This window comes from Biomphalaria glabrata, chromosome 1 (assembly GCF_947242115.1).
Source record: "Biomphalaria glabrata chromosome 1, xgBioGlab47.1, whole genome shotgun sequence".
NCBI classification, from domain to species: Eukaryota; Metazoa; Mollusca; class Gastropoda; family Planorbidae; genus Biomphalaria; species Biomphalaria glabrata.
The window spans coordinates 4,375,567-4,400,110 of record NC_074711.1 but is presented as its reverse complement, the minus strand read 5'-3'; the positions used below and the strand labels follow the sequence as shown (position 1 = coordinate 4,400,110).

At 32.7% G+C, this 24,544-nt stretch overlaps 2 protein-coding genes across 6 annotated transcripts; one reads left to right on the top strand and one right to left on the bottom strand.

The window, feature by feature from the left end:
* The first annotated feature begins 817 nt into the window (after positions 1-817).
* LOC106074600 (uncharacterized) lies at positions 818-3,605 on the top strand. 5 transcript variants are annotated; one of them, XM_013235401.2, is made up of 3 exons: positions 818-879; positions 1,661-1,918; positions 2,927-3,605. In XM_013235401.2, the coding sequence occupies exons 2-3, from the start codon at positions 1,684-1,686 to the stop codon at positions 3,256-3,258; spliced, it is 567 nt and encodes a 188-aa protein (XP_013090855.2). In that variant the 5' UTR covers positions 818-879; positions 1,661-1,683; the 3' UTR covers positions 3,259-3,605. The 5 variants fall into 5 exon arrangements, with proteins under 5 accessions (XP_013090855.2, XP_055871377.1, XP_013090852.2 ...); XM_056015402.1 differs by having other exon boundaries at positions 860-879; positions 1,658-1,918; XM_013235398.2 differs by having other exon boundaries at positions 866-909.
* Positions 3,594-24,389, bottom strand: LOC106074599 (DNA-directed RNA polymerase I subunit RPA2-like). The gene is made up of 30 exons (XM_013235396.2): positions 24,205-24,389; positions 22,522-22,599; positions 21,141-21,218; positions 20,890-20,964; positions 20,597-20,716; positions 20,254-20,319; positions 19,595-19,669; positions 19,287-19,385; positions 18,491-18,586; positions 17,899-17,975; positions 17,048-17,248; positions 15,997-16,114; positions 15,566-15,653; positions 14,584-14,690; positions 13,940-14,075; positions 13,758-13,831; positions 13,232-13,432; positions 11,961-12,158; positions 11,469-11,576; positions 10,306-10,482; positions 9,649-9,732; positions 9,101-9,155; positions 8,590-8,680; positions 7,775-7,916; positions 7,562-7,620; positions 7,185-7,282; positions 6,334-6,459; positions 5,387-5,514; positions 4,470-4,634; positions 3,594-4,196 (listed from the first exon to the last, which is right to left on the bottom strand). The coding sequence occupies exons 1-30, from the start codon at positions 24,265-24,267 to the stop codon at positions 3,963-3,965; spliced, it is 3,417 nt and encodes a 1,138-aa protein (XP_013090850.2). The 5' UTR covers positions 24,268-24,389; the 3' UTR covers positions 3,594-3,962.
* Between the last annotated feature and the right edge of the window lie 155 nt (positions 24,390-24,544).

Genomic DNA, 24,544 nt, shown 5'->3' with positions numbered 1-24,544 from the left:
GTACGTCGCACAGCTCTCAGCTCCTGCCAGTTTGGATAATCTGATACATGATAGGGTGGCCTGGTCCATACAATGTGTTTGTTTCTACCATCAAGGCCGGCCTTAGGCATAGGCAAATAAGCAGCCGCCTAGGGCCTCCAATTGGTGTGTGTGTGAAGGGGTGGGGGGTTCGCACAGGTTTCAAAACATTTGTTTTTAAAGAACTAGCTAAACTTGTCTCCAACGTTATTCTTGGGGTACACTAGGTTTTAAATAAATTGCGTTGTATTTATTTTTTGGCTGTTTATTTTTTATTTTCTATTTTATTTGGGAGCCACCAAATTCAGTCACCTAGGGCTTCCAAATGTCTAAGGCCATCCCTGCTACCATTTAGAAACACATCCTCTCTCGCCTAATTGAGTTGAGTTTCATTTAGTTGAAAAACAGTATGTTTGCTTACAATGTTAATTCTGCTTAAACAAAATGTCAGATATATCTAAATGAATACATTATAAAAAAAACGTAATAATTTTGTTTCTTAATTTAAGATATAGGAAAGGAGAATCTACCACCGCCGGACAACGATATCTCCGCTGAAGTTGGTTAAATAAATAGGCCACAGATAGGATTCATCATTTGAAATACTGTACTCCGGACTCGAAGAAAGGCCTTATTATTATTATGGTGACCTACTTTATAATTATTTTAATTTACTACTATTTAAAAAAATGCGAATTCCAAATTTTCTCATTTCTTTTAACTTCTTAACGATGTCCCCATTTCCTAAATCCACTTTAAAAAAATGCAAAAGAAAAAAAAAAAATTCCGGTAGGTCAGTGCGAATGGGAGCCTACTCAAAAAATATAAAGGATCATGTTGCTAGGCAATTTGCAACGAAAGGTAAATAAACATCTTAATATTTCAATTAAGGTAGATCTAGATTCTGTATTAACTATTATATAACTTTGTAAAAAACAGAAAAGTTATACACTTATTGAAAAATTAAATGTCTACACTCAAATAAATTCGTGAAAATGTATAAATGTCATGTCTAAAACTAAAAGATTCAGTCATTATACATTGAATCATTGATTAAATATTAATTAATACATTTTTAAAAGGGGTAAATTAAATAACAAATATTTTAGATTTGAAATAGACCTGTAGACCTAGAATAGCCTTCTATAGAAATCTAGAGGATCTAGTGATTCTAGTTCTAATAGACCTACCAGTAAATCTAGAATCTATCTTTTCTAGATCTAGATCTAGAAATATTGTTGTTTAGGAAAATTAGTTTAGTCAAACCAAACAGACATTTAGACTACAATTTTATTTTAGAATTAGATTGTCATTAGATAAATGTAGAAATATTATATAGATACATTGCTTCACAAAAGAATGATTTTTAAATAATAATGTAGATATCAATCTTTATTATGTATAGATTTGTTTAGAAGGAGAGAAATATCCATTATCTAATTTAATATAGGCCATAGTAGCTGTTGTACATATAGAATACTAACTAAATAGATCAATCCATAATAAAACAAAAAGTCAGTTATGCTGCTGGTAGTGTTGGTACTAATTCACTTTTCTTATAATTAAATTAAGAAAAGAAAATTATTACAACATGTTTTTATAATGTATTCATTTAGATATATGTGACATTTTGTTTTAGCAGAATTAACACTGTAAGCGAACACAATGTTTTCAACTAAAAATGAAGCGCCACTCAATTTGCCGAGAGAGGATGTGTTTCTAAATGGTAGAGATAAACACATAGTATGGACCAGTCCACCCCATCATGTACCAGTTTATCCAAACTGGCAGGAGCTGAGAGCTGTGCGCTACAACCCCAGACTAACTCGCAGAGATGAAACTAGCAAAGAAGTTGAAGAAGACTGGACTGTGTTTCATAGACAAAGATACACCCCAGAAGGTCCAAACCTTATGTTGTTATTATTTAATATGTTTAATGCCTATAATTTATTAGCTATGTGTGATGTGTGCAGGCCTGGATTTCAGGGAGATCAGGCGTCCACTGCCCAGGGGCCTACACAAGAAAGGGATTCACAATATAGGAGAAAAATCCATATATCCACATTTTGTAAAACCTAAAAGTTTACATTTTTTGTTACTAAAATATACATATAAAATAATCTTATATGTTTAAACGAAGGAAAATTTAATTTCATTTACAAGTACTCTCTTTCTTTAATAATATGACTTATGCTTTTAGAAAGTAGTATTTTATTAAGTGGATTTTTATTAAGCTTTCAAAAAAGTGTCGCCGCCTTAACAAAAAATTCTGCCCCAGACCTCCATATGCTTAAATCCGGCCCTGGACGTGTGTCACCACTTGCTTGACACATCCACAAAAGAAATAACAATATGGACCACAGCACACCATTTTGTTATGGTTGTTTTACATGTTTCCTATGTCCCTTCAGATTTGAAAATAATTACATTCTTACCCAAACCTTCCAAAGGAGGATAAGGGATGAGATCAAGCAAGATTTGAAATAAAGACCATCATGATCATAAAATGGCTGTCCAGAGCACATACCACACAACTAGGCAGCGATCCATATCATAAAAGATGCGCTTACCAAAAAAATGTAAATGCTTACTAGTTTTATCAACAGGTTGAAATTTCAATACTTTTAGTCATATCAATAACTGGTTAAGTGAATACATGAAATGTAAGTGAAAAAAGGAGAACCACTGTTAATTCAATTTTGCCTAGTTCACCCCTACCCCTTAGCATGTTGAACATTTTGGCACCATACATGATCTATCCACCATCTTTCTCCTTTCCTCTCTGACTTAACTGAGAGATAATATAATAAACCTGTCTCATATTACAAGTATCTTTTCATAGGCTTATATTTATGTTTCATCAAATAATAGCAATAAGACTGTAAATTATATGTATATTTTACTATAGGAGGCTTTGGACATCCAATCGGGACTCAGCCATCTGGTGTGCCAGCATTAAGATTAGATGGATACACTCGACATATAAATGGCATGCCCCCCAGAGACATCTTTCTCTACCGTTGGCCAAAAGCAGACTCTTGGACAGCACCAGCAAGAGCTCCAAGGGGCGAGTACTATGGATATTATCACGAAGCACTGGAAGCGGAAAAATTCATGAGAAACAGGCTTCAGCCCATCCACAGGCGCATCTCGGCTTTTGATGTCCCGCAAATAACATCACTCAGCTCTCGGCAGACTTTTTACGACGTGGACAGTAACACTGGTGCAGGCCTATATTAATAAACCAATCACAGCTTTCATCCTGTTGTAACATCTGACTAGGACTAATGGTGTTACTTATACACCACCCAGTCAAACTATTCATCAGTATTATTTTTTGTTACATTACCTTTTAGAGTGTAAATATAATAACCCAACTAGATGTACATATTATACTATCAGTATGAACAAAAAAGTATTGTGCTAATTTTAAAGACATCTGACATTACCGAAAAATTCTCTTTATCGATGTGTTAAATATGCTGGCATCCTTTTTTTTTTGTCATCAATAGTATTTGTAATCAGTAACTTCTTTGTAAATACTAAAGGGAACAAAAGAAAATAAAATAAAACAGTTTACAGTGTTATCAACTAGTTAACTTTATTTGTTTTACTATTTTATTAGAAATAGTTATCAACATATTCAAACATTGAACATTGCATCCAACATTCATACAAAAGAAAGTGACATTTTTCATAACAGATATTCATCAACTTACAAAGCTTTGACAGATCAAATTAACATTCATATTAAGTTTACAGATCATTACCAATTAACAAGTATAACAAAATATACATTACTGTAATGATATAATTTTCAGCAACAATAAAATAGTATTCAAGAAAAGCCCCACCATGATTTCATAGCAGGTGAACATTGTTAAAACTGAAGCCCTAAAATAAAGTGCAAGTATTTGCAAAAAGAGCTTAATCAGTCAATGGAGTTACAAATTCTGTTTCACTTCTAGATTAACTTTCACTCCTATACTGGCCAGTTCTACTAACAAATACCGAAAGACATATGGGACGGTGATTAAGTGTACAGAGTCACGGCGCTGGCAGTGCTGACAAACAATTTGATGGCGGAAGGTAGTGTTTTTGTTTTGGCTGGGATCAAACTCTGCTTGCTGTACCAACAAGGGAGATAATAAGGTGTGGCAATTCATGCAGAAGTAGGACTGAAATAAAAAAAAATGCATTTCAATAATATCACTGTCTTGAAAAAAATATTTCTAAAACAATATAAATTTATATCAGTTAACTTTGAATATTGTTCATGAAGAAAACAATAAAATTGTGTAAATAGTTTTCAATTTCACTATTTCAAAATGTATCTCATATTGCATTTTCCCAGAATTGCAAATAATTACTTTATTATTTATTTCCTTTAAAAATCCAGAATGTACTTTATTTAATGTACAACATACTAGAACAAATGCTAGGAAACAAACCTTTGATTTATCTGAACAGTTCAATAGTCTATCATTCAAAAGGAAACTAGTGCCGTGGGTGATGAGGGCATCTCTCTCCATTTCACCAAAACGTATACCACCAGCTCTTTTCCTGCCTTTAACTGGTTGCTGTGTCACTTGATCCACTGGACCAGTGGTTCTCACCTAGCATGACAAACATCCCCACTTTGTTAGATATTTATAACATTTAAAGTGGAACAAGAAAGAAAAGATCCCCCCCCCCCCTTGTAACTTCAAGTCTGGCAGATGTTTGTTTTTTTCCCCCTTAATGCTGAAGGTAAGAAATAATTAATAATAATTATTTAATGTATACAGCATTGTTAACAAACATAATGTAGTCTCAAGGCACTATGATCACATAAGAAACATAAACACAAGAGTTAAAACTACAAGCGTATCTAATAAAGTTTTGAAGAGATAGGTCATAATATTCTTCTTGAATGTAGCGAAGCAAAAAAAGATTTTGAAATCTGTTGTACCTCTATAAGATAGAGAGCTCTTATGCAAGTTTCCCCAGCCAGAATTTAAACAGAAACCCTTGTATTAATGAGATTCTTAGGTTTTTATTGGTGTATCTTTATGGAGCATGTGGAGAATCTAATTTTTTGTATAAGCCTTACATTTATAATAATTAACTCTACTAGATGTCTTTAAACATTTTTTGTTCTGTTCAAAAGGTTGAAGAAATTAGTGGACAAATTTTTCTCCCATTTGTTGATGGAATGTATCATTCCTTTTAAATTTATCCTGGTCAATGTTGAGTACAAAGATATGTTGATTAAATATGCATGAAAATTTAAAATTGTTTCCATTTAGTTGGGCACCACAGGAAAAAGTTTAGAAACACTGATTTAAGCAATACGCATGACATACTATCTTTACTTGTATCAATATACCTGAAATTTATCGGAGACCATGTGCCTGAGACGCTGGTAGTAGACAACTCCAAAATAAATATCTGCTTCCATTTCTCGTCCCAAAATGCCACTGTACATTCTCTCCGTGCCATAATAGTTGTAACCTCCTGAAGGGGGCAAACAAAGTTAATATAGATAAATGTACACCTTTAGCTGACAATGTGCAAGTGCAGCTAGTAATAAGAAGTTTTTAAAGTGACAAATGATTTAAGTCATTAAAACTCTTCTTCGACAGCTGCTAATCAATATAAAGGTAATGCAATATAAAATTAATGTCAGCATACACTGATGTTCTTTCATGATAATCATGTGTTAATCTAGTATTTGATGTTAATTAGAGATTAAAATTGTAGCAAGTCATCACTTTTTTTAGATAATTCAAGCAGCCTCTTCTAATTTCAAATGATTTTTTCAAAAGAATTTGATAAAGCATAAAAAATTATTGTTATTGCATTACTACTTTTCATCTTCTCTGCTGATGTGTTTTCTAAATTTTAATTTCATGATGTTACTATAGTAGAAAAAGAATATTGCTATGTGATAAGTCTAAATCTTTTTAAACTCTTGTGTGTGTGTGTATTAGTCTTACGGACTTCTTGAGCGACACTAAAAGAGGATGCTTACTCTTTTATTACATTAGTGCATCCTGGAAACTTTCTTGAAATTTTGAATTAATTGATCAATGCTAGGTTTCCATAACAGCCTTTCATTCATCAAAGTATTTTCAGATGCAGGCTTACAAAGACTGTAATCTTTTTTTTTTTTTTAAACTCTCGATTAAATTTTAATAGAGATTTGAAACAGAGACTGTACTCTTAATTTTTGCATTATTTAAATAGTTAAGGTTAAAAACAGACATTCAAAAACTATTACTGGCAATTATTTTAAGCAGCTAGCATCTTTCTATTGTAAAGTTGATCATTTACCTGCTGTAAGCATCTGACCAAAGTAATCAATGGCAGGCTGTTCTTCAGAGAAAGTGAATGGCGTGGCATCAAGATACATCCCATGAAGAGCTCCAGCCTTGCCAGCCATACTTTCAATCATCATTCCTTAAGGTGAAATGGAGCGAAACAATATAACAAAAAGAACTAACAGTAACACAAACTTCTAGGCGGCCCTTGCGGGTCAGTTTTAGTCACAATTACTTTACACAATAACTCAACACTTATACTGAATGAGCCAATATGACACCATTTATAATCATAAACAAATTTATAAAGGTATTATGAGGAACTCCAGTGTTCTATAATCTCATTGGAATTGCAGTTAATCTTGAACCCAGACTGCCAACAAATAACCTAAACTGCTTGTTTTAAAATGGTTTAAACATCTGTTGGAAATACAATGCATATAATGAATTTTAAAACAAAAAAAAATGCTTTAGGAAGACCATAGGTTATCAAGGCACATCTGAACATATTCTAAACACAATGAAAATGATAGTGGAATTGAATTTATTGAAACCAAAAATGTGTACAAGATAAAACAGTGAGTAATATAAAGTGTTTTAAAAATGGTTAATATATAGGTGCATGGAATCAGCAAGTTAATTTTAAAATCAAAAGAGTACCTTTTAAACTGACCAAAAACAACCTTTGCACTTATATTTCATGCAAGATGAAGACAATAATGAAACTGACTTTTCAGCAGAGCGTTTAGTTTTCATAAAAGGCAAAAGGACTGCTACAAAATAATTTATCGTTAACATGACAAAAAGATAAATAATTAGTTTTACAAAATCAACATTTCTTAAACTTTGTATCTAAGGTCTTACCGATTGTCATACGAGATGGGAAACCGTGAGGATTGAAGATGATGTCAGGCACCATACCCGATTCTGTGAAAGGCATATCGACGGCAGGCCACAACATACTGTCGAAATAAGCATTTTCATTTTAGCAGCTTTTAAAGATAAATAAACATTTATCTTAAGCCAGTACAAAACAATTTACCGTTGGCCCCATTTTATACCAGAAATATCTAATTAGAAAAACAATATGCAGTTACAGGTCTTACTTAATATATTATATAACTAGAAGAATATCATAAAACACCTGTCTCATATTTATCTAGTATTTTGCTTTCTTAATCTATAAATCTAAAACTGCTATTTGGTAAACTATTTCAGGAAAAATATGATTTCTCATTTACCTGCAAATACCTTTTTGACCATGTCGACTGGAAAATTTATCACCAATGGTTGGGTTTCTCTTTACATGTCAAGATAAATAGCAACTATAAGTAAATCTTTCTAATCAAGACTTTAATTATTTTAATTAATTCAATACCTAATTCTAGGTCCACAAATCAGTCCTAATATATTTAATCTATTTAACAGTAATGTCTAGTAAAAAAATGTCTAACCGCTATCCTGAGGACAAAGCAAACATGGTTCATTTCCTCTGTGCCGAGATCATCTCCAAGTATTTTAATCTGCGTGACAGTGGCATCTTCCAAACCTTTATAGGTCATAACTTTGTATTCACCAGTTTGTATATTCTTATAACTGTTAGAATCCAAACAAAATCTATTTAGGTACATGACGGAGAATTAAGTTGGATATCACACACAAAATTTCTAGGATATTTATGACCTGAGAGATGAAAATGTGTCAGTTCTTTAGTAAAATCTTATTGTATGAAGCACAATGCCTGCCAGATAGACAAGATGAGAGAGAAAAGCTCTACTATCATAGTTAAAATTCTGTAAAATGAAAACTGCCATTAGCAAAACATGCCCTTGTGGAATGTAAGCAGAGAATGCTGATGAAGCCTTTAAAAGCAACATATCAAGAGGCCTGCACAATCTACTGGCCCCGTCACACTTTTATAGAAAAAAATTGAATGGAAAGCTGCCTGATTTGAAAATCACTATGCAGTATAGCGTAGGTAAAGGACTGGTTGTCTGAACAGTCTAACTTGAGGTAATGACAACCACATAAGAATTTGTTTTTTTAAAAACAGGAGTAATTTATGTAACAATATTTATTTGGACTTGAAATCACATTGTATATTATAATAATAAAATTAAAGCAATTTCAAGATGTATGTCTATATATTACCAAATCTGTAACAAAACTAATACATTACTTTTAAAAATGTGATTATTAGTCTATATTGTTACAATTAAAATTATTCTATTTTTTTATATTAAGACATATATATATATTTAGTTCTCACCTGTAGTAAGGATCTCCATTGGTCAGTTTTGTCCCAATTGGTGGCAGCCCATCAACATCAAGACTGCCAGTGGACTCACTTGGTACACATGCTGGATGCAATAGATCAAATTTAGAAAGACATACACTTTAAATTAAACAACCAAAAATTAATTTGCAAGATTCAGTTTTAATTTTTAAATTAAAGAGATCAGGTGAAAGTAATCTCTCCGTAGGAGTGAAAATTCACTTGATTGATTTGATTGAACTTATCAGTTTGAATGAGCTATCATATTTGATAGAGCTACTAAATAGAGCTACTAAGTCACATTTGATAGAGCAACTAAGTCATATTTGATAGAGTTACTAAGTCATATTTGATATAGCTACTAAATAATATTTGATAGAGCTACTAAGACTTTAGATTTTATTAACAACCTGGTCCCTACAACATTTTGTATTTATTTCTAGTTGACACTAACTGCAATAAAAACACAAAGTAATAAAATAGTATCTGATTTGAACCAACTCACCAAAAACAAATGTCTTGGCACCATGTTCTCGACTGATTCCACGCAAATCCACATCCTTTAATTTAAATCACCAATTTGTTAAGTTTAAACAAAACAAAATGAGACAATTGTTACAGACACATAAGCGTTGTGTGTGTGGAGAGTTTAAAATATCGTCTTAGTCGATTGGTTTTATTGAAATATACTAGAAAGTATTCATTGAAGTCTTTTTTTCTTTTCAAAGAATCAGATTAAAATTAAGTTACATTTAATGATCTAGTCAAATTTATCATTGGTAGCACTGAAGAACAGCTCAAAGTTATCAATAATGTCTTAAGACATACATATTTACAATGTTTAAACATTTAACATTTTTAACTTTGAATCTTGCTAGTGACTTTGGGTTATTTTTAGACACGTTAAAGCTTAAATGTCTAAATCTATTTCCTAACTAAACATTGCCATGTTCTTTTTAATGACTACAAAAGCTGTTATACATTTGGAAGACGTTTATATACAAATAGAAACCAAAGCGAGAACAATAATGTGCCTGAAGCAACAAAACTTACCTCTGACTTGACAATACTACCATGGGCAAAACCTCTTTCATAAGAAGACTTATTAAGAATCATGGCATCTTCCATATCATAACCCTGTTAAGAAATAATATTAGTTCATACTAGAAACCTTTATTATTGTTGTGTAGGCTGGGGTGTTTAATATCAATTTCCTCCCCTGCAAAGAGCAATCTACAGTCTTTCAACTAAGAAAAGGATACATATCTTTAAATTATCACTTAACAGAATAAGCGCCACACACCCTCTGTAGATAGAGTGCCCACCCTCACAAATTATCAGTTATAACCTCTTTGAATGCCCCAATTTAATTCACCTCCGACAGACAATATTACCACAGCAACCTAGCATATACTAGTGCTATTAGAGCATGGAATGGGTTGCCCGAGTCAGCCAGGAAAGCCATTGACTTGATTAACATGCATGACTAGATTGACCTAGGGACACAAGTAGGATGTAATCATCTTTTATTGAAGTAAAGTCAGTATTAGATAAGATCATATAACCATCACTCTGTATGGTATCTATGGAACAGCTATTTTTCCTTAGCACAGACAGCAAGAGCTTAAGTTGATGAAGAAGAAACCTTTACCAAGCAAGTCTGAGCTCAACAGAACAGAACAGAAGTGTATCAAAGTAGCTTCAACCCACCGTGTATGAGATGACAGCTACTATAGTATTGGTGCCAATGGGATACTCGTCTAAATTGTAGTCTTCAAAAGCAACTGGACGGACAAGAGGGCTCTGTGGAGTCTGAAGTCTGTAAAGTTTGTTGTCGGCTCTGTGCTGGTAGGCATGAAGTGGTGTGCCCATTGTCTGTTTACCCATCTGAAAGATGTTTCAACAGTATACATTAAAACAGATACATTAAGCTTTAAAACAGAGATACATTAAATACAGTTTTTTTTTTTCTATTTAACAATTTAAAATAGAGTTTCATTTTTAAATGGTCTATCAGCCTGCCATTTTGAACTGCAGAACTGAGAACAGTAGGAGATCAAATAAAGAAAGATTTCTCATTGCAAACGGCTAACAACTTCATCTTATACTTTGCTTCATACAATGGCTTTTTCTGCACTGGATGTCAAAATTAGGTCGCCTGTGCACTGCTCGGAACAATAAAGTGAACTCATAATGGCCTGAACTGTTCTTGTAACTCTAGTGACTGAGCGATAGGGTTAATGTCTGTGCAACCTACTGACACGTTACTCAGTCAAATGATACAGGACAAGGTACTGCTTAGCAGTCATCCATGTTAACAGAGAAGGGACATTACAAGTGCATGCCGAATTACTCATGATTGGTTATGAATTGAAAGGCCTTTGGAGAAACAGAGTGTTTAAGGCAGTTCAGTTCAGCACAGCGAAGAGACTGGTACTGTTAGTAAACTATGAAGTCAGTCCGGATTTAGTGAGTCCTTTGAGTGAAGCTCCATGATGAGACAGAAGAGTTTAATATGACAGTACGGTGATGTACAGTAAAGCATTTTTTTTACTCAGTGTATCATGTTGCCAATTGTGTAGTATTGGCTGTTGATGTACTACTTATTAAACTACCACATTATTATTTGGAACTCTTGTTACCAAGTTCTTGTGTTAGATGTGTGTTGAGCAGAGTTTGCAGAGAGCCTGACAGAGAAGATCGTAGCAATATTATAAAATTACATATTTTATGATCGTAGCAATATTATAAAATTACATATTTTAAGATCGTAGCAATATTACACAATTTTGTTGTTTAAATATTTTTAAAATACACGCCCCTTCTCACCCCCGAACATTTTTTTGTGTGTACTTTCTCTCTTCACTACAAACCTGGCACTGGTACATATTCCTGGGACTTTGATTGAAATCAGAAAATGGAGTCATACAGCCCATGACACTCAACATACTTTGTTCATTCAGCTCTTGATGACTTGTTACCTGTAGAACAAGATAACTATCAAGTGCTCAGACAACGAGAGATAACTTAGCATAAAAATGAGCTGGAAAGTTAAAGATTTATGAGGTGGTTTTCTTTGCATCAAGCTCTAAGATGTATATAGTTTATCACTGAAAAACAGCCACATCAGACTTTGGTAAAAATAGGAAGATATGGAACTGAACTCTGGAGAGTATTGGGGAATGAATTTGTACAGAAGCATGAACAAAGTTTGAGAAAATATTACATAAGTATAGGGATCTGCAAATCTGTTATTTCAATGTATATAGACATTATATCTTTGTTCTGACAGGCCAGAACAAAGAAGAAGAAAGAAAGAAAAAGAGAAAGAAGAAGAAGTTCTGACAGGCCAGATATTTACTTACCCCAGGGAATGTCTCTTTTGGATTTAAAGCGATGTCAAGATTAACCTGTTCGAATGTACCAATCATCTCAATGGCATTAGCTGCAAGATTCAGTACCGGTCGAATCATCCTAGCAACGGTGGTGAAGAGATACAGGCCTGGGTATTGACTGGCTACTTCAGTTTTCTTCACAAGACAAATTTCAAGAGCAAATGGAAGCTATACATGACAAAACAAAACAGAATAGAAAAAAATTATTCAAAAAAATGTTTGTAAAAAAAAGAAGTACATTGTCAAATTCAGAAAAACACATTGACTCTTAATCATAAAACAAATCAAAGGTTAACAATCATTTTTAACTCTTTCTCTCCTCAATTATTTTTCCACGTTTCGACAGATTTCTTCATTTTGTTCAATACTATTTCACTCCCCTGTTATGATTAAGCTTCAATAGCTTTGCCGTTTGTTATCAGAAAATGTTTTATTTGGTCTAGAATTAAAGCAGAATGCATGCAAAATTGAACATTAGTTAAATTTAATGAGGTCAAATCAATGATGGTATCGTGAATTAGGAGAGAAACAGTTAAGTACTAGCAGAAAACAAGGCAAATTAATCTGTCATCTTAACAAAGTAAAGTCTTCCAATTTAAAAAAAAGTCGAAGTATGAACCATTACAAACATTATTAGACATTAAGTCTTTTTCCTTCACAGAGTCAAGTAGACTGGCACTCTCATTTGATTATTGAGTTAATAGCTATATCAATGTTCAAGCAACAATTGCAACAGGTAAGGTTAGAGTTATCTTTTCTCTATCATCTAATACTTTGGAAGGCAATTACTGTTCCATATCTCACTCAGGGCTAGAAGATACGCTCCAAATCAAAATAATTAAATGTTTTCAGGCAATTTCATTTTTAAAAACCTTTAGTCTAAAATAGTTTGACATATCTAAACTCTATAATCAAATGCATATTAAAAATGTATATTTGCATAAATGAAAATGTTAACTAGTGTTTTTTTTTTAAAAATAGGAATGGTGGATAGTATAAAATGATCAGACCTTAGAATATGGAAAGCAGTGATTGCATGAATAATGCAGGAGATGGTAATACAAGTCAGAATTGAGAAAGATTTGCAGGCTTATGGTAAATAATCAATAATTCATCATAATTTTACTTAACTCTTTCTCTCCGTAATTAATAACCACATTCTGGTGGAATCAACGTTGGTATCGTCAGTTAGGAGAGAAAGAGTTAAAAGTCAAACATAAAAATAAGCTTTCTTTACTTACTTGTCCTTTGATCTTCAGTACTCTGAGACTGGAAGCAAATGTTTCAGCATTCCAGGCATTGATGTAGCCCACAATCTTCCCATCCAGGAGGACAGTGTAACAGTCAGAGACGGGCCAGGGGTTAGGGGAGGCAATGGGGGACATGCCCAGCTCTGTGAGAATTAGTTGAAACTTTTCACATACAACTTCAATGTTAACAACCTGAGGGGAAGAAATACACACACACACATATATATATATATATTAAATAGACTAGCATGGAAAGTAACTCTTCTTAGACATTACCTCAGTTGTTCAGAGCCACTAGCATAGAGCAAATATATATTAATGCTATATACCACGATAGCACAGAGTCATTCTAGTTCTAACTTTAATTATATAAATTTGACCTAAATATTATCCTACAATAAAAATCTACTATCTATTTATATAATCCCTAACTTTTGTATGAATCAGTTTTATCTTCGACAATTACTGTGTGTATTGGTTGCAATTATGATAGTATCCAAATATTTGCAAGATATACCTTGCAAGTGGCAGTCATGTGATTCAGCAAACCACAAGGGGATCCATCAGGGGTATGAACAGGACACAAAAATCCTGAAAAACATGTTAAAATTACAATATTTCAAAATGAATTTAAAACTAATCCCTGCTATGCTAGACTTGTGGGTAGATTTTTAAATAGAAACTTAAAAAATGATGTACCCCATGCTTCTGGAAGTAATTTTCGGACTGTTGTTGTTCTCATTTCGGTAAAGAAAGATCCTCTATGCACAGCTCGAAAATGTGATGCATACCGAAATACATTCAGTTTATCTGCTAAAACTGCTAAGCCTCTTGCCTGACAAACAAAAGCAATGTATTAAAATACATTCAGTTTATCTGCTAAAACTGCTAAGCCTCTTGCCTGACAAACAAAAGCAATGTATTAAAAAACTAAAATCATATCTTGCAAATTTAAAGCAGATATATCAAAGTGGAATAATTGATTACACTGCCCATCAGAAAAAAAAAAAAAAAAAAAAAGAAACCCTAACATTACTGTTAAGACATGAGCCTCTCAAGTAGTAAATCAACACACAACTGCAAACTCATAGTTTGTATAAGTACTTTTATCGTCTCATTCAGAATGCACAATATTAATAATATTTTCCATGCCAATACATTTTTCTGGTCTGCTCTGACATTATTTCCATTCAACACGCAATAGCACCATCCTACATTCACATACTTTGCTCCAGCTATAACAATTACACTGCCCACTAAATACTGTAAGATCTGGGATATTCAGAGGAACACTAAATCTATATTAATAATCTGCAGAAAACTAAATTCAGAGTGACATTTACCTGCATAAGGCCTAAACCTGTTGGTGAAATTAGATTCCCTGTGGATAGGAGATATTCCAACGCTCTTGTGATCGTAGACACTGCCTTGGAAGCCTCTCTCACATCAGCTGAAAGGGAGATAATATGGACAAACATAAAATTACATCCCTTATGACGGAAAATTGAGGGAAACTGATTATTTCTCAATTTGAATATATATACAAATGAGAAGACTTGCATACAAATTAAAATGACATCTAGACATCTAAAACTATACAAAATGATGAAATAACTCTGTCATGTGTAAGTTTTTAAATCAGACAGCTGGAAGTATATTACAAGTAATCAACAAATAATTTTCCACCTCACAAAACAGAATAAGAAATCATACATGTTCCAGAACCTGAAAATTATGACTAACGAAAAAAGCCCTAGTCAAGTGTCACCAGAGAATGTTCTAAAGCTGGATATTTTATCAAGAGATGCCCAAACAAGATACTGTCACCAAAACACACTTAAAGAAGAAAAGCTATATGGATAGCTGCACGGTCTAGAAACCAGTGCACAGCTCATCTCAGATAATGGACTAGTTATCTGAATCTTCCAACATGGAAATGAGAAAGCAGAAGAAGACAATCGAGAAATAATTAACAACAACTGTTACTGTTAAATGACAGCAACTCATAGCTACAAACTCTGTTACTAACTGCAGGTGTTTGTATAGATTTTAGGCCTACGTGCTCTTAACACATTAATCATCAATATATAAACAACCAGACACTCTCACAAATCTTGCTTATCAACACATGCACACACACAAAAAATACTGATCAGTCTGGCCCTGTTGAACATTCACCCATTTCAAGATCACTAAAAGACACATTAGTTTATGGGAGAACAACTAAACAGCTATGCTTTACCAACAATAATTGTTTTTTATATATAATATTTGTCCAAAGTCCTTTCTATATAGAAATACATTCATTGTTAAGAATTAACTAACCTGGAGTCACTTGAAATGCACTGCCCTTTTTTTTAATGGCTTTCTGCATTGAAACTTTCATACCTAAGAGATACGCTTCGAGCTTTTCCTGAATTTTTTAAAATATGAAATAATGACAATAGAATAATGAGAAAAATCATCTAGTGTTAATAAAACAATTTTAGTAACACAAAATACATTAATGTAAAGTCAAGGTTTTTTATTAAGGTACAAGAAACTCAAATCAGATTTTTCTAAATAAATTGTATGATATAATCAAAATGCTTGCCAATATGGTATGAAATAGTTGGCACATTAATAAACAACTCCCATAGAAAAGACAGAAGCTATCAGACTTAGCTAAATAATTTCAAAGAGACTATTAGCCTAAAGGAACCAATTTATTTCACAATTTTACAAGCATGCTTAAAAAAAAAAAGTTTATCCATTACCTTGAGGACCATCTGCATCAAGTGACCAGGGACCAACAACTCCTGGAACATTGGGTTGTCAGGATTCTCAGCAGCACACTCCCCATGAACAAAGGCAAACAGTTTCTGGGTCATGTAGCTATCAATAGAACAAATATATTTTCCCATCAAAATGATTTTACTTTGTAAACCAATAACTTTGGTTATTATATTCCCATTGAAATTATAATTTTTTAATTGCCTACAATCTTTTAATTCTCTCTATTAGCTTACACAATCTTCAGGGGAAAAGGATGGGTGCGTGGGTGGAAAATACCTAAACTGGCAGTGAAGTTGAAAGAGTGTCATGCTAACATTGCAGATGTTGTGGGTTCAATTCACATACTGGTCAAATTTTTTTCAATGACCATCAGATCTGATCCAATCCATTTCCAATTTGATTTGATCTAATACTGTCAGACCAACTCCAATCCAACAAAAAACAATCTAATTTTAATTGAACATTAACAATTGTTTTCTAACCTTCTTCTTCTTCTGCCAGGCTAGAGTGGATGTGATCCTAACAAAGGAATTGAGATGCTACAGAAGGATCCTAGGTATCACATTTAAAGTCCGAATCACAAACCAGAGATTAGAGAATGGACCCCACAAGGACCTGCTATCTATTGTAAAAAAAAAACGCAAACTAAAACTCTAAGGCCATATTACAAGGTCTTCGGGGCTCACAAAAACCTTCCTTTAGGTAAAAGTACCAGGAAAAGAAGAAGAGGCAGACAGAAAATGCGATGGGACGACAATATAAAATAATGGATTGGCCTGCCATTGAAAGAGGTTCTATCCAAGCAAGCAAAAGATAGGAATGGAGAAAGACAGATCTTGTGTGGTGCCCCAACAGTCATACAAACTGAAGGTAGGTGTTTTCTAACCAAAAAATTGTGTATAGTAGATTGTACATTAGAGTAAAAAAATGTAACAAAACTTTAAATACGAAATGAATGAAATTAAAATGGTTTGTATCATGATGAATATTGAGTCAAGACTGACTATAGAGGTTGAACATGAATGAACCTACACTAGCAGATTAAATTTGTCTGTGTTGTTGTCCAGATGAATTAAAAGGCTGTTCTTGAGCAAATACTTTCCAACCTCCTCATCAGTGTACCAGTCAGGTAGCTGAAGTTTGACTCGGAATCTCTGACCAATGAAACTGAGAACAGACGACCTTGAGTTCAGACCCTCAGACATGATTTGTCTCAACATAAAAGTCACGCAGCTGAAATACAAAGTTTTATGTTATAAAATACAACCAATTTTAATATATATATATATATATATATATATATATATATATATATATATATATATATATATATATATATATAATTATAAAGCTTCTCAATTTTAAACCAAATATAGAAGGCAAGCGAGCACATACGAACACTGTATTATATTTCTGGCCAATAGTGCCTCTTTCAGACCATGTGATCCATAGGGTAGAGGATCTAAAGGTAATCTGTTTCTATGTATGTTACTAGTTTAATGTTTTATTTGTCAAGTAAATGGTCTAAACAGAGCTTCTTAGAGTTTTATAAGTGGTTAGCATTAATTCAACAAAATTCAAAATCCATTCAATTCTTTCATTACGCTCACTTCAGTACTGTTATTATAAGGTATAAAAACAGATTACACATTTGACTGATTATTGCAGATGATCTTTTGAAACTAGTGAAGCAACATTCACACTAGTAAATGGGGAATGACAATGAATAACATTTTTTTTTTCAACATTCAAATCAGCTAGTTTTTATGCTGCGCATTGCTGACACAAAAATGTAAAAAACAACATATAAAATAAAATATAAAACAATCATGTCTTTTTTTTTATGTGGCTGTAGGAGAAATCAAGTTTGAAACTGAAAGTACCCTTTATAGAATGTATCCTCTTCTCTTCCTCTGATTAACTCATCGGCAATAAATTTTTCCGAGACATCTAACAAACCCTGGAATAGATAAAATTACAACTTAGCTTCTAATTTCAAATTTTTAATCTGACTGGCAACAGATTTATGAAATTGTTTACTGTTTAGGTTCCTGCAGAGTTGTTACTTTGGCTTTGAAAAAAAAGACAAGAATTCTTTCATGTTTACAGCAACTACAAACACCAGTCACTGGTTTACTGATCACCTTCAGAAACAGAACACAAGGGTCAGTGCTCTTACAGCATGGGTGACAATACCCTACTAAATAATATACAGTACAATATAATAAAGTAAAATGTATATCAACAAAAATTCCCCTTTTTTTCATACAAATAATATTACATTGTTAAAATTATTATTTTTTTTACAATATTTAAAGCACTGAGCATAACAAACAAAAATGTTTAAACATTTCCTTCCAGCTTTGGTTTTCTATTAGAATTAATCCTGAACATTATATTTTGGCTGGAATCATTTCAAGGAAAAACAAACTTGTCAGTACCAATTGAGAAAATCAGAAAATATTGCTATCTTACCTTCAGCACTAAAACGACAGGAACAAAGAAAACTTCTTTCATGACACCAAAGGACAATTTGGCTGTTCCATTGTTCAGATAGTGAAGGGTAAGTGTCTAAATCGCAGAAAACATCAAAATAAATTTTATAAATGAAAAAAATATCTCATAATATCAGACTATAAAGGAGTGGTTTAGTTTGTTTGTTGTTTTTGATGTTTGATATAACAAGTACAAAAACAAAATACCTTGTACTTCTCAATCTTCTGTTAGTTATATTTAAACATTAACAAAGTGATTTTCATCCATCAAAACAAAGGTTTATTTATTAATATATTAATTGTTTATAGTTCAACAGCTATGCTGGGAAAGGCAAATATCTTGTATGGGCATAACCTTATGTTAAAGGCATTGCTTTTTTGGTGAGCTGAAAGGTGGTCAGCGCAACAGAGGAGTCCCCCCCCAACCTCCCCGGTTTAAAAACCAGCTTGCTTTAAATGACATAGAAGAGCGCACCTGTCAGCTGGAGAAAGGCCGCAGGATATACCCTTGTGACCAAAAAGAAATCTACAGCCAAGGAAAGATGTAGAGGGCAGAAAGAGAACCTAAACCAACCAACAAAAGACAACAGTTATGTCTGCGCGCTGGATGTGGCAAAACATGTAGATCACAGCTAGGACTGCAAAGCCACATGAAATACTGCTCTCCTCCTTATCATTAGACTTGAAGACAGGCCTAATTATTGATTACTATAAGCATTTCAGAACTCTCTTTGTAGATATATTTTGTCAGCTCAAAAAATTAGTAAAATGCTTACATTAGAAATTTGATCTTCTCTGACACATCGTATTGACACACCATACTCTGTATATTCTGGTCCTCTTTTTTTCCAAGATGATCTTGTTAGGCACAAAGGCTGACACCAAGACAAGAGAGAAAACTCTAGAGCATGAGTTAATATACAAAGATTCTAAAAGTATAGCGTGTTAACATACACAGACTCTAACAGCAGATGAATTTAAAATATAATACAAAGATTATTACAGTAGACAAATTAAAAATAGAATGTGTTAAATTTTTATTCTACCAATAAACTCTCACAACATCAAAAATGTTACAACTTACAAAATTTCTTCTCTGTTGAATCAAGAGACGCACAACTTTCTCATTCCCATTGATAATAAAATAACCTCCCATCTCCTGAAATATCAGTTGAAATCATTTCTTTGCAATGCAGTAAAAAAAAAACAACAACTATTTCCTAATAAATTACATAAATCATTTTTAACAGCAAATATCAACAGTAAACAATATAAGGTTTCAAAACAATATGTCAGTGTCAAAGACACAGCCAGAGAAAAGGGGCTTAACCTATTCTTGAACTTGTGAGGTTGAACTAGTTAGATTAGAAATAGACCAAAATTTTTAAAGATATATCCAGCAAAGACAAGGCATCGTAAGCACTTTAAAAAGGTAAGTAACCTACCATATGAGACAGTCCAAACAGTCAGTTCATTTAATTGATATAATTATAACTAATCTATTCATGTGATCTTAATTGATTCCAACTGATGAAATTGTTATTGTTGGATTTAGTAATTAAAACGTTTGGGATTTATATTCTTAGATTTGTTCTGTGCTATATTTATTTCTGAATTTTATAAGATTAAATTATATCATCATAAGATGGCATACTCAATCAGCAAACACACAACAAAACATTCAGTAAAATGAATCTTATCAATTGAACTGAGTAAAACTAAAATCAACCAATCCTGGCTTACCTCGGGCTCCTCTCCTCTTCTAACTAGCGCTGCAGGTTTTAAATTGGCAATGTTGCAGGCATCAGACTGGAAGTGTACAACAAAGTCCATTAAGTTCATTACATTGAATTGCACTGATTGTCTTGGAAATCAACAGTCTTAGCCTCAAAACTAAAGCCTAACAAATAATGTACCAGTGAGTCAAAAAAAGTTTGAGAACATTAAAAACAAAGAATCTTAATGAGGAAAACAAAAAAAATCATCTGCTTTATATTTAGTCTAAAATAAATGATTAAAGGGAGATAATGTACAAACTGAAACTATTTTTGTTATAACAAGTTATTTTTCTGTAAAATCCACTTACTTTTACCATAATTGGTATCTGACCAATAATTTTATCAAAGCTGCCAGATTTACCATTGTTACAGGTATAAGAAATGATAGCCTGCACATCACCCATATATGAAGTACCTCTTTCACGACACTGTCAAGTCAAAAGAATATCAAACATAAAGAAATAAGTGTAAAATAGATACACAGGTAAAGATACATAGTTATAATGCATGCATGCCTGTGCACACACATTACTAAATGCTGTAGTTCTAAAATTTGTCCCCACTTATAATGTCCAGTAGCAATCTGAGAGATTAGACTTACCTCTGCAGGATAAACTTTATTGTTGATAGCCATTCTGTTGGCAGCAGAGACTTTAGGTGCGTAGATATTCACTTTCTTAAATTAGATTCACATCCATTGAACAAAAAAAAAAAAATTTAAGTTGTAACTTAGTTAATAAGGCTTGCCTTGAAGTTTAAACTTTTTTATTTAACTAGTTTTAACTTAATTATCTTTTTGAAGATTATTTTAACAACTATGTCAATCTAAGTCAAAGATATTTTGGTATTTACCGTAATATTTAAAGAAAACCGAAGTCTGTTTGCAGCTTGTGTGTCCTCCCCTAAGTAGAACTCAAGTGGCTCCATATTCTAGATGTACACAATTTTATAGGTTTTTAAATTATCAAGTTAATATTTTGATTATGTTTGTCAATGTGAAAAGTTTTAGTCATCAAAAAAGAAATACAATTAATCATTAACATTACAATCTTATTAAAACTGTCAGGTGTAAGGTGAGTTAGAATTGAGTAAAATATGTCTTGCAATATAGTCCATAGTCCAAAATTAAAACTTCAAAGAAACAGTACAGTATACCAGAAGTTCAAAATTACAATATAATGTATAAAGTAAACTCCACAATTTACTGGTCAAACATAAAATTAAGTGACCTAAACAATCAATTTGTTACATTTTGAAGATGTAATGACAGAAAAAAAAAAAAAGACAGCCCATTTTCTTGGTTGTAAATTATAATAATATTATCTTAACAACATCAGCTGACATTGAAGAAACTAAATAAAAGGTGGACTATGAACTAATGAGTTGTTACTGGTGCTCAAGACAAGAGTAAGTTTGACAGCAGGCTTTTATTTTATTTATAAAATATATAGTAAATAGATATATATTTTACTGAGACACTTTGGCAATTCTTGCTTTTTTTTTCATGGCATCACTGATATTTTATCTTGTCTTTTGTACTAAATATCAGAAATTTTATTTTGACAACATGATTAGCAGTTTGTGTAAATTAGAGAACATGCAAATTTATTCTGAATTTCTATACCAATAAAAACACAGAACATTTACTACATCTAAATGATTTGCCTTGATTTAATAAGGTTTTCTGTAATGTATATATTATGTTAACAACTATCAACCACATTTTCTTTTTTAAGCTTATGATTATTGCAAGCCAATGTTGCCTTTAGGCTTAGTCTTACCACCTTTCACTCCTCAACAAATAAAAAGAAAACATAAATAGCTGGTTTACATCCGACTAAATAAGTCAGAACTGAATATAGTTGGTATTATTCCCTCTACCCAATTTTACTTGATAAGTTTCTTGGTCATAACCACATTGACAGACAGTGCCTAACTTTATTTTTTCTTTACTGTATAACTTTTTCCAATCAGAGAAGTGAGAACAGGTGTTCTAAAATGTAAACTGAGATGATCTTGTCAAATGTGTATGTACATGGTCATGTCAAATGTGTATGTACGTCAAATGTGTATGTACAAGGTCTTGTCAAATGTGTATGTGCATGGTCTTGTCAAATGTGCATGTACATGGTCTTGTCAAATGTGTATGTACATGGTCTTGTCAAATGTGTATGTACATGGTCTTGTCAAATGTTTACACAAAATTATACTGACAAATACTGAGTTATTGTACCTGAACCATTTTTTGTAAGCCATCATTTAGGAAGTAATTGAATGACTCCACGTGAGCTCTAGTTATGTCTTGAAGCATCTGTTAAAGAAAAATTTAGGTTTAAGACTAGAACTTGGTCTAATAGTATTAAATATTTTAACATAATGATAATAATGCAGGTATACATATATGACATTTATTAATTTTGAAAAGAGAGGAATTAGATAGAATTTCTTTTTAGGTTTTAGAGATCTAGATTATTTAGAGTAGCTGGAAGCAGACGGTCTCTAAAAGAGACAGTTGGGTAGCTCTCACAAAGGCTGCGGGACACACATTTGAGACCCAAAGGAAAACCCTTTTATTGAAAACAGGCCCAGAAGACGGAAAGAAAATTTAAATAGACTGCCACAAACAATGGCTTTATCTGCATAAGATGATGGAAAATATGCAGGTCACAAATGGGTTTTGCATAGCCATGTGAAATACTTCACTCATCCTTAATTTTAGAAATTGTCATTATTATTATTGTCTTCAGGGTTAAAAGCAATTGAATATTAAAACTTGTATTCAATCAGAAACATAGAATTTTTAAAAGCTTAAACCAAAAGCTTACACAAAAATGCAAACCCAGGCACTTGAATGGATTTGGATTTTCGGCACATCTGCACAATTCAGGCCTTATCATGCCCATAGCACTTGAAGCGCCTGCTTGTGCACCATTGCTAAAACTCAAGCTCATATGCAAGACTTCGAAGTGAGGGTCATAACATAGGGAAAAATACATTTTTTAAGCCTTTTTTTTTGGAGGTGGGAAGATTTTCTACACTTTGTCTTAGATGTGGCATTTCGGCGGGCTGAATGGAACCACTTAAACTAGTCTATGGCTCTATGGGCCGTATTTTGGGCATCACTGAGACTGAGCTAGATCATGATCATGGTGGTTGTCTAGTCCTGTGCAGTGGCAAGCACTTCAGACTGTTGTCCAAATGGTCCTGACTTCCCTGCCCTGGCGATTCTGCAAGAGGATGTCATAAAGTCTAGTCATAGTCATAATGACAATCATCCTTACTCAGTTTCTGAAGTGTAAAATGTTTTGGATGTTCCTTCAGAGTTGAAGAAAATTACTTCCTAGTCCAAACCTCCAGCAGGACGAGGGGGGATGGGAGCGGGCAGGGTTTGAACCGGGACATTCAACCAAGTGAAAGAATGTCTGAAACATACTTAATGATACTACTATTAAACTATTACTACATACTGTTACTAGTGTTACATAGATTATGATAGATATTTAAATTATCATTATGGTTTAAACTTATTCTAGATACTAAACTGAATAATCATTAAATCAGTAAGTTGAGTAAGTCTGACAGAGTAAGTTTACTAAGACTAAGTTATTTGAGTAAGTTGACTTGTCAAATGAATTTAATAATTATAATGTTGAGTAACTTTCAGAAGACTAAGTCAACAGTCAAAAGTAACTAGATCTAGAATCTAGTCTAAGTCAGTCAGTGAGTAAGCGACAGTTTTTATTTAGTATTTAGATTCTAGTGGGTTACTTTCATTCATTGTTTCAAGTTCAACTTTGTAATTTTACTGAGTCGACTGAGACTGAGTTACAGTACGACAGTAGTGTTCTAATCTAAGTTTAAGTCAAGTCTACTACTAGTACTACTACTACTACACTTTAACTCTTTATTAAATTACCGCATGTTGGTGTTCTTTTGGTTTGCCATAATCAGGCGAAGTTAAGAGCTTATACGCTTTCATTTTAAACAGACTTTCTATTTAACTTATTATGCAATGAGCATGCACAATTTTATTATCATTTAATTTTAACAGCTCAATGAATAGCAACATCAACATTTCCCAAATCCATGTGACAAAACATTATTTTGAAGTTTAGCAGTTTAAAATTGTTTGTTAAGTATAACATCTTAAGGCAAAAGTCGTTCCTAGAAATTTGATATTATGAAAATTATTTTTATCTTAATCGTTGTTTATCTAAGAAAAAAAATAAATGTTTATTAATTTTTTAAAATATTTT

Coding starts and splice junctions, on each gene's coding strand:
- LOC106074600 (XM_013235401.2), top strand. CDS start 1,684: ATGTTTTCAACTAAAAATGAAGCGCCACTCAATTTGCCGAGAGAGGAT. Junction 1,919..2,926: donor ACAAAGATACACCCCAGAAG/GTCCAAACCTTA, acceptor ATTTTACTATAG/GAGGCTTTGGACATCCAATC.
- LOC106074599 (XM_013235396.2), bottom strand. CDS start 24,267: ATGAAAGCGTATAAGCTCTTAACTTCGCCTGATTATGGCAAACCAAAA. Junction 17,976..18,490: donor CTGTCGTTTTAGTGCTGAAG/GTAAGATAGCAA, acceptor TATCTATTCCAG/GGTTTGTTAGATGTCTCGGA. Junction 11,577..11,960: donor CAAAAGAGACATTCCCTGGG/GTAAGTAAATAT, acceptor CTTGTTCTACAG/GTAACAAGTCATCAAGAGCT.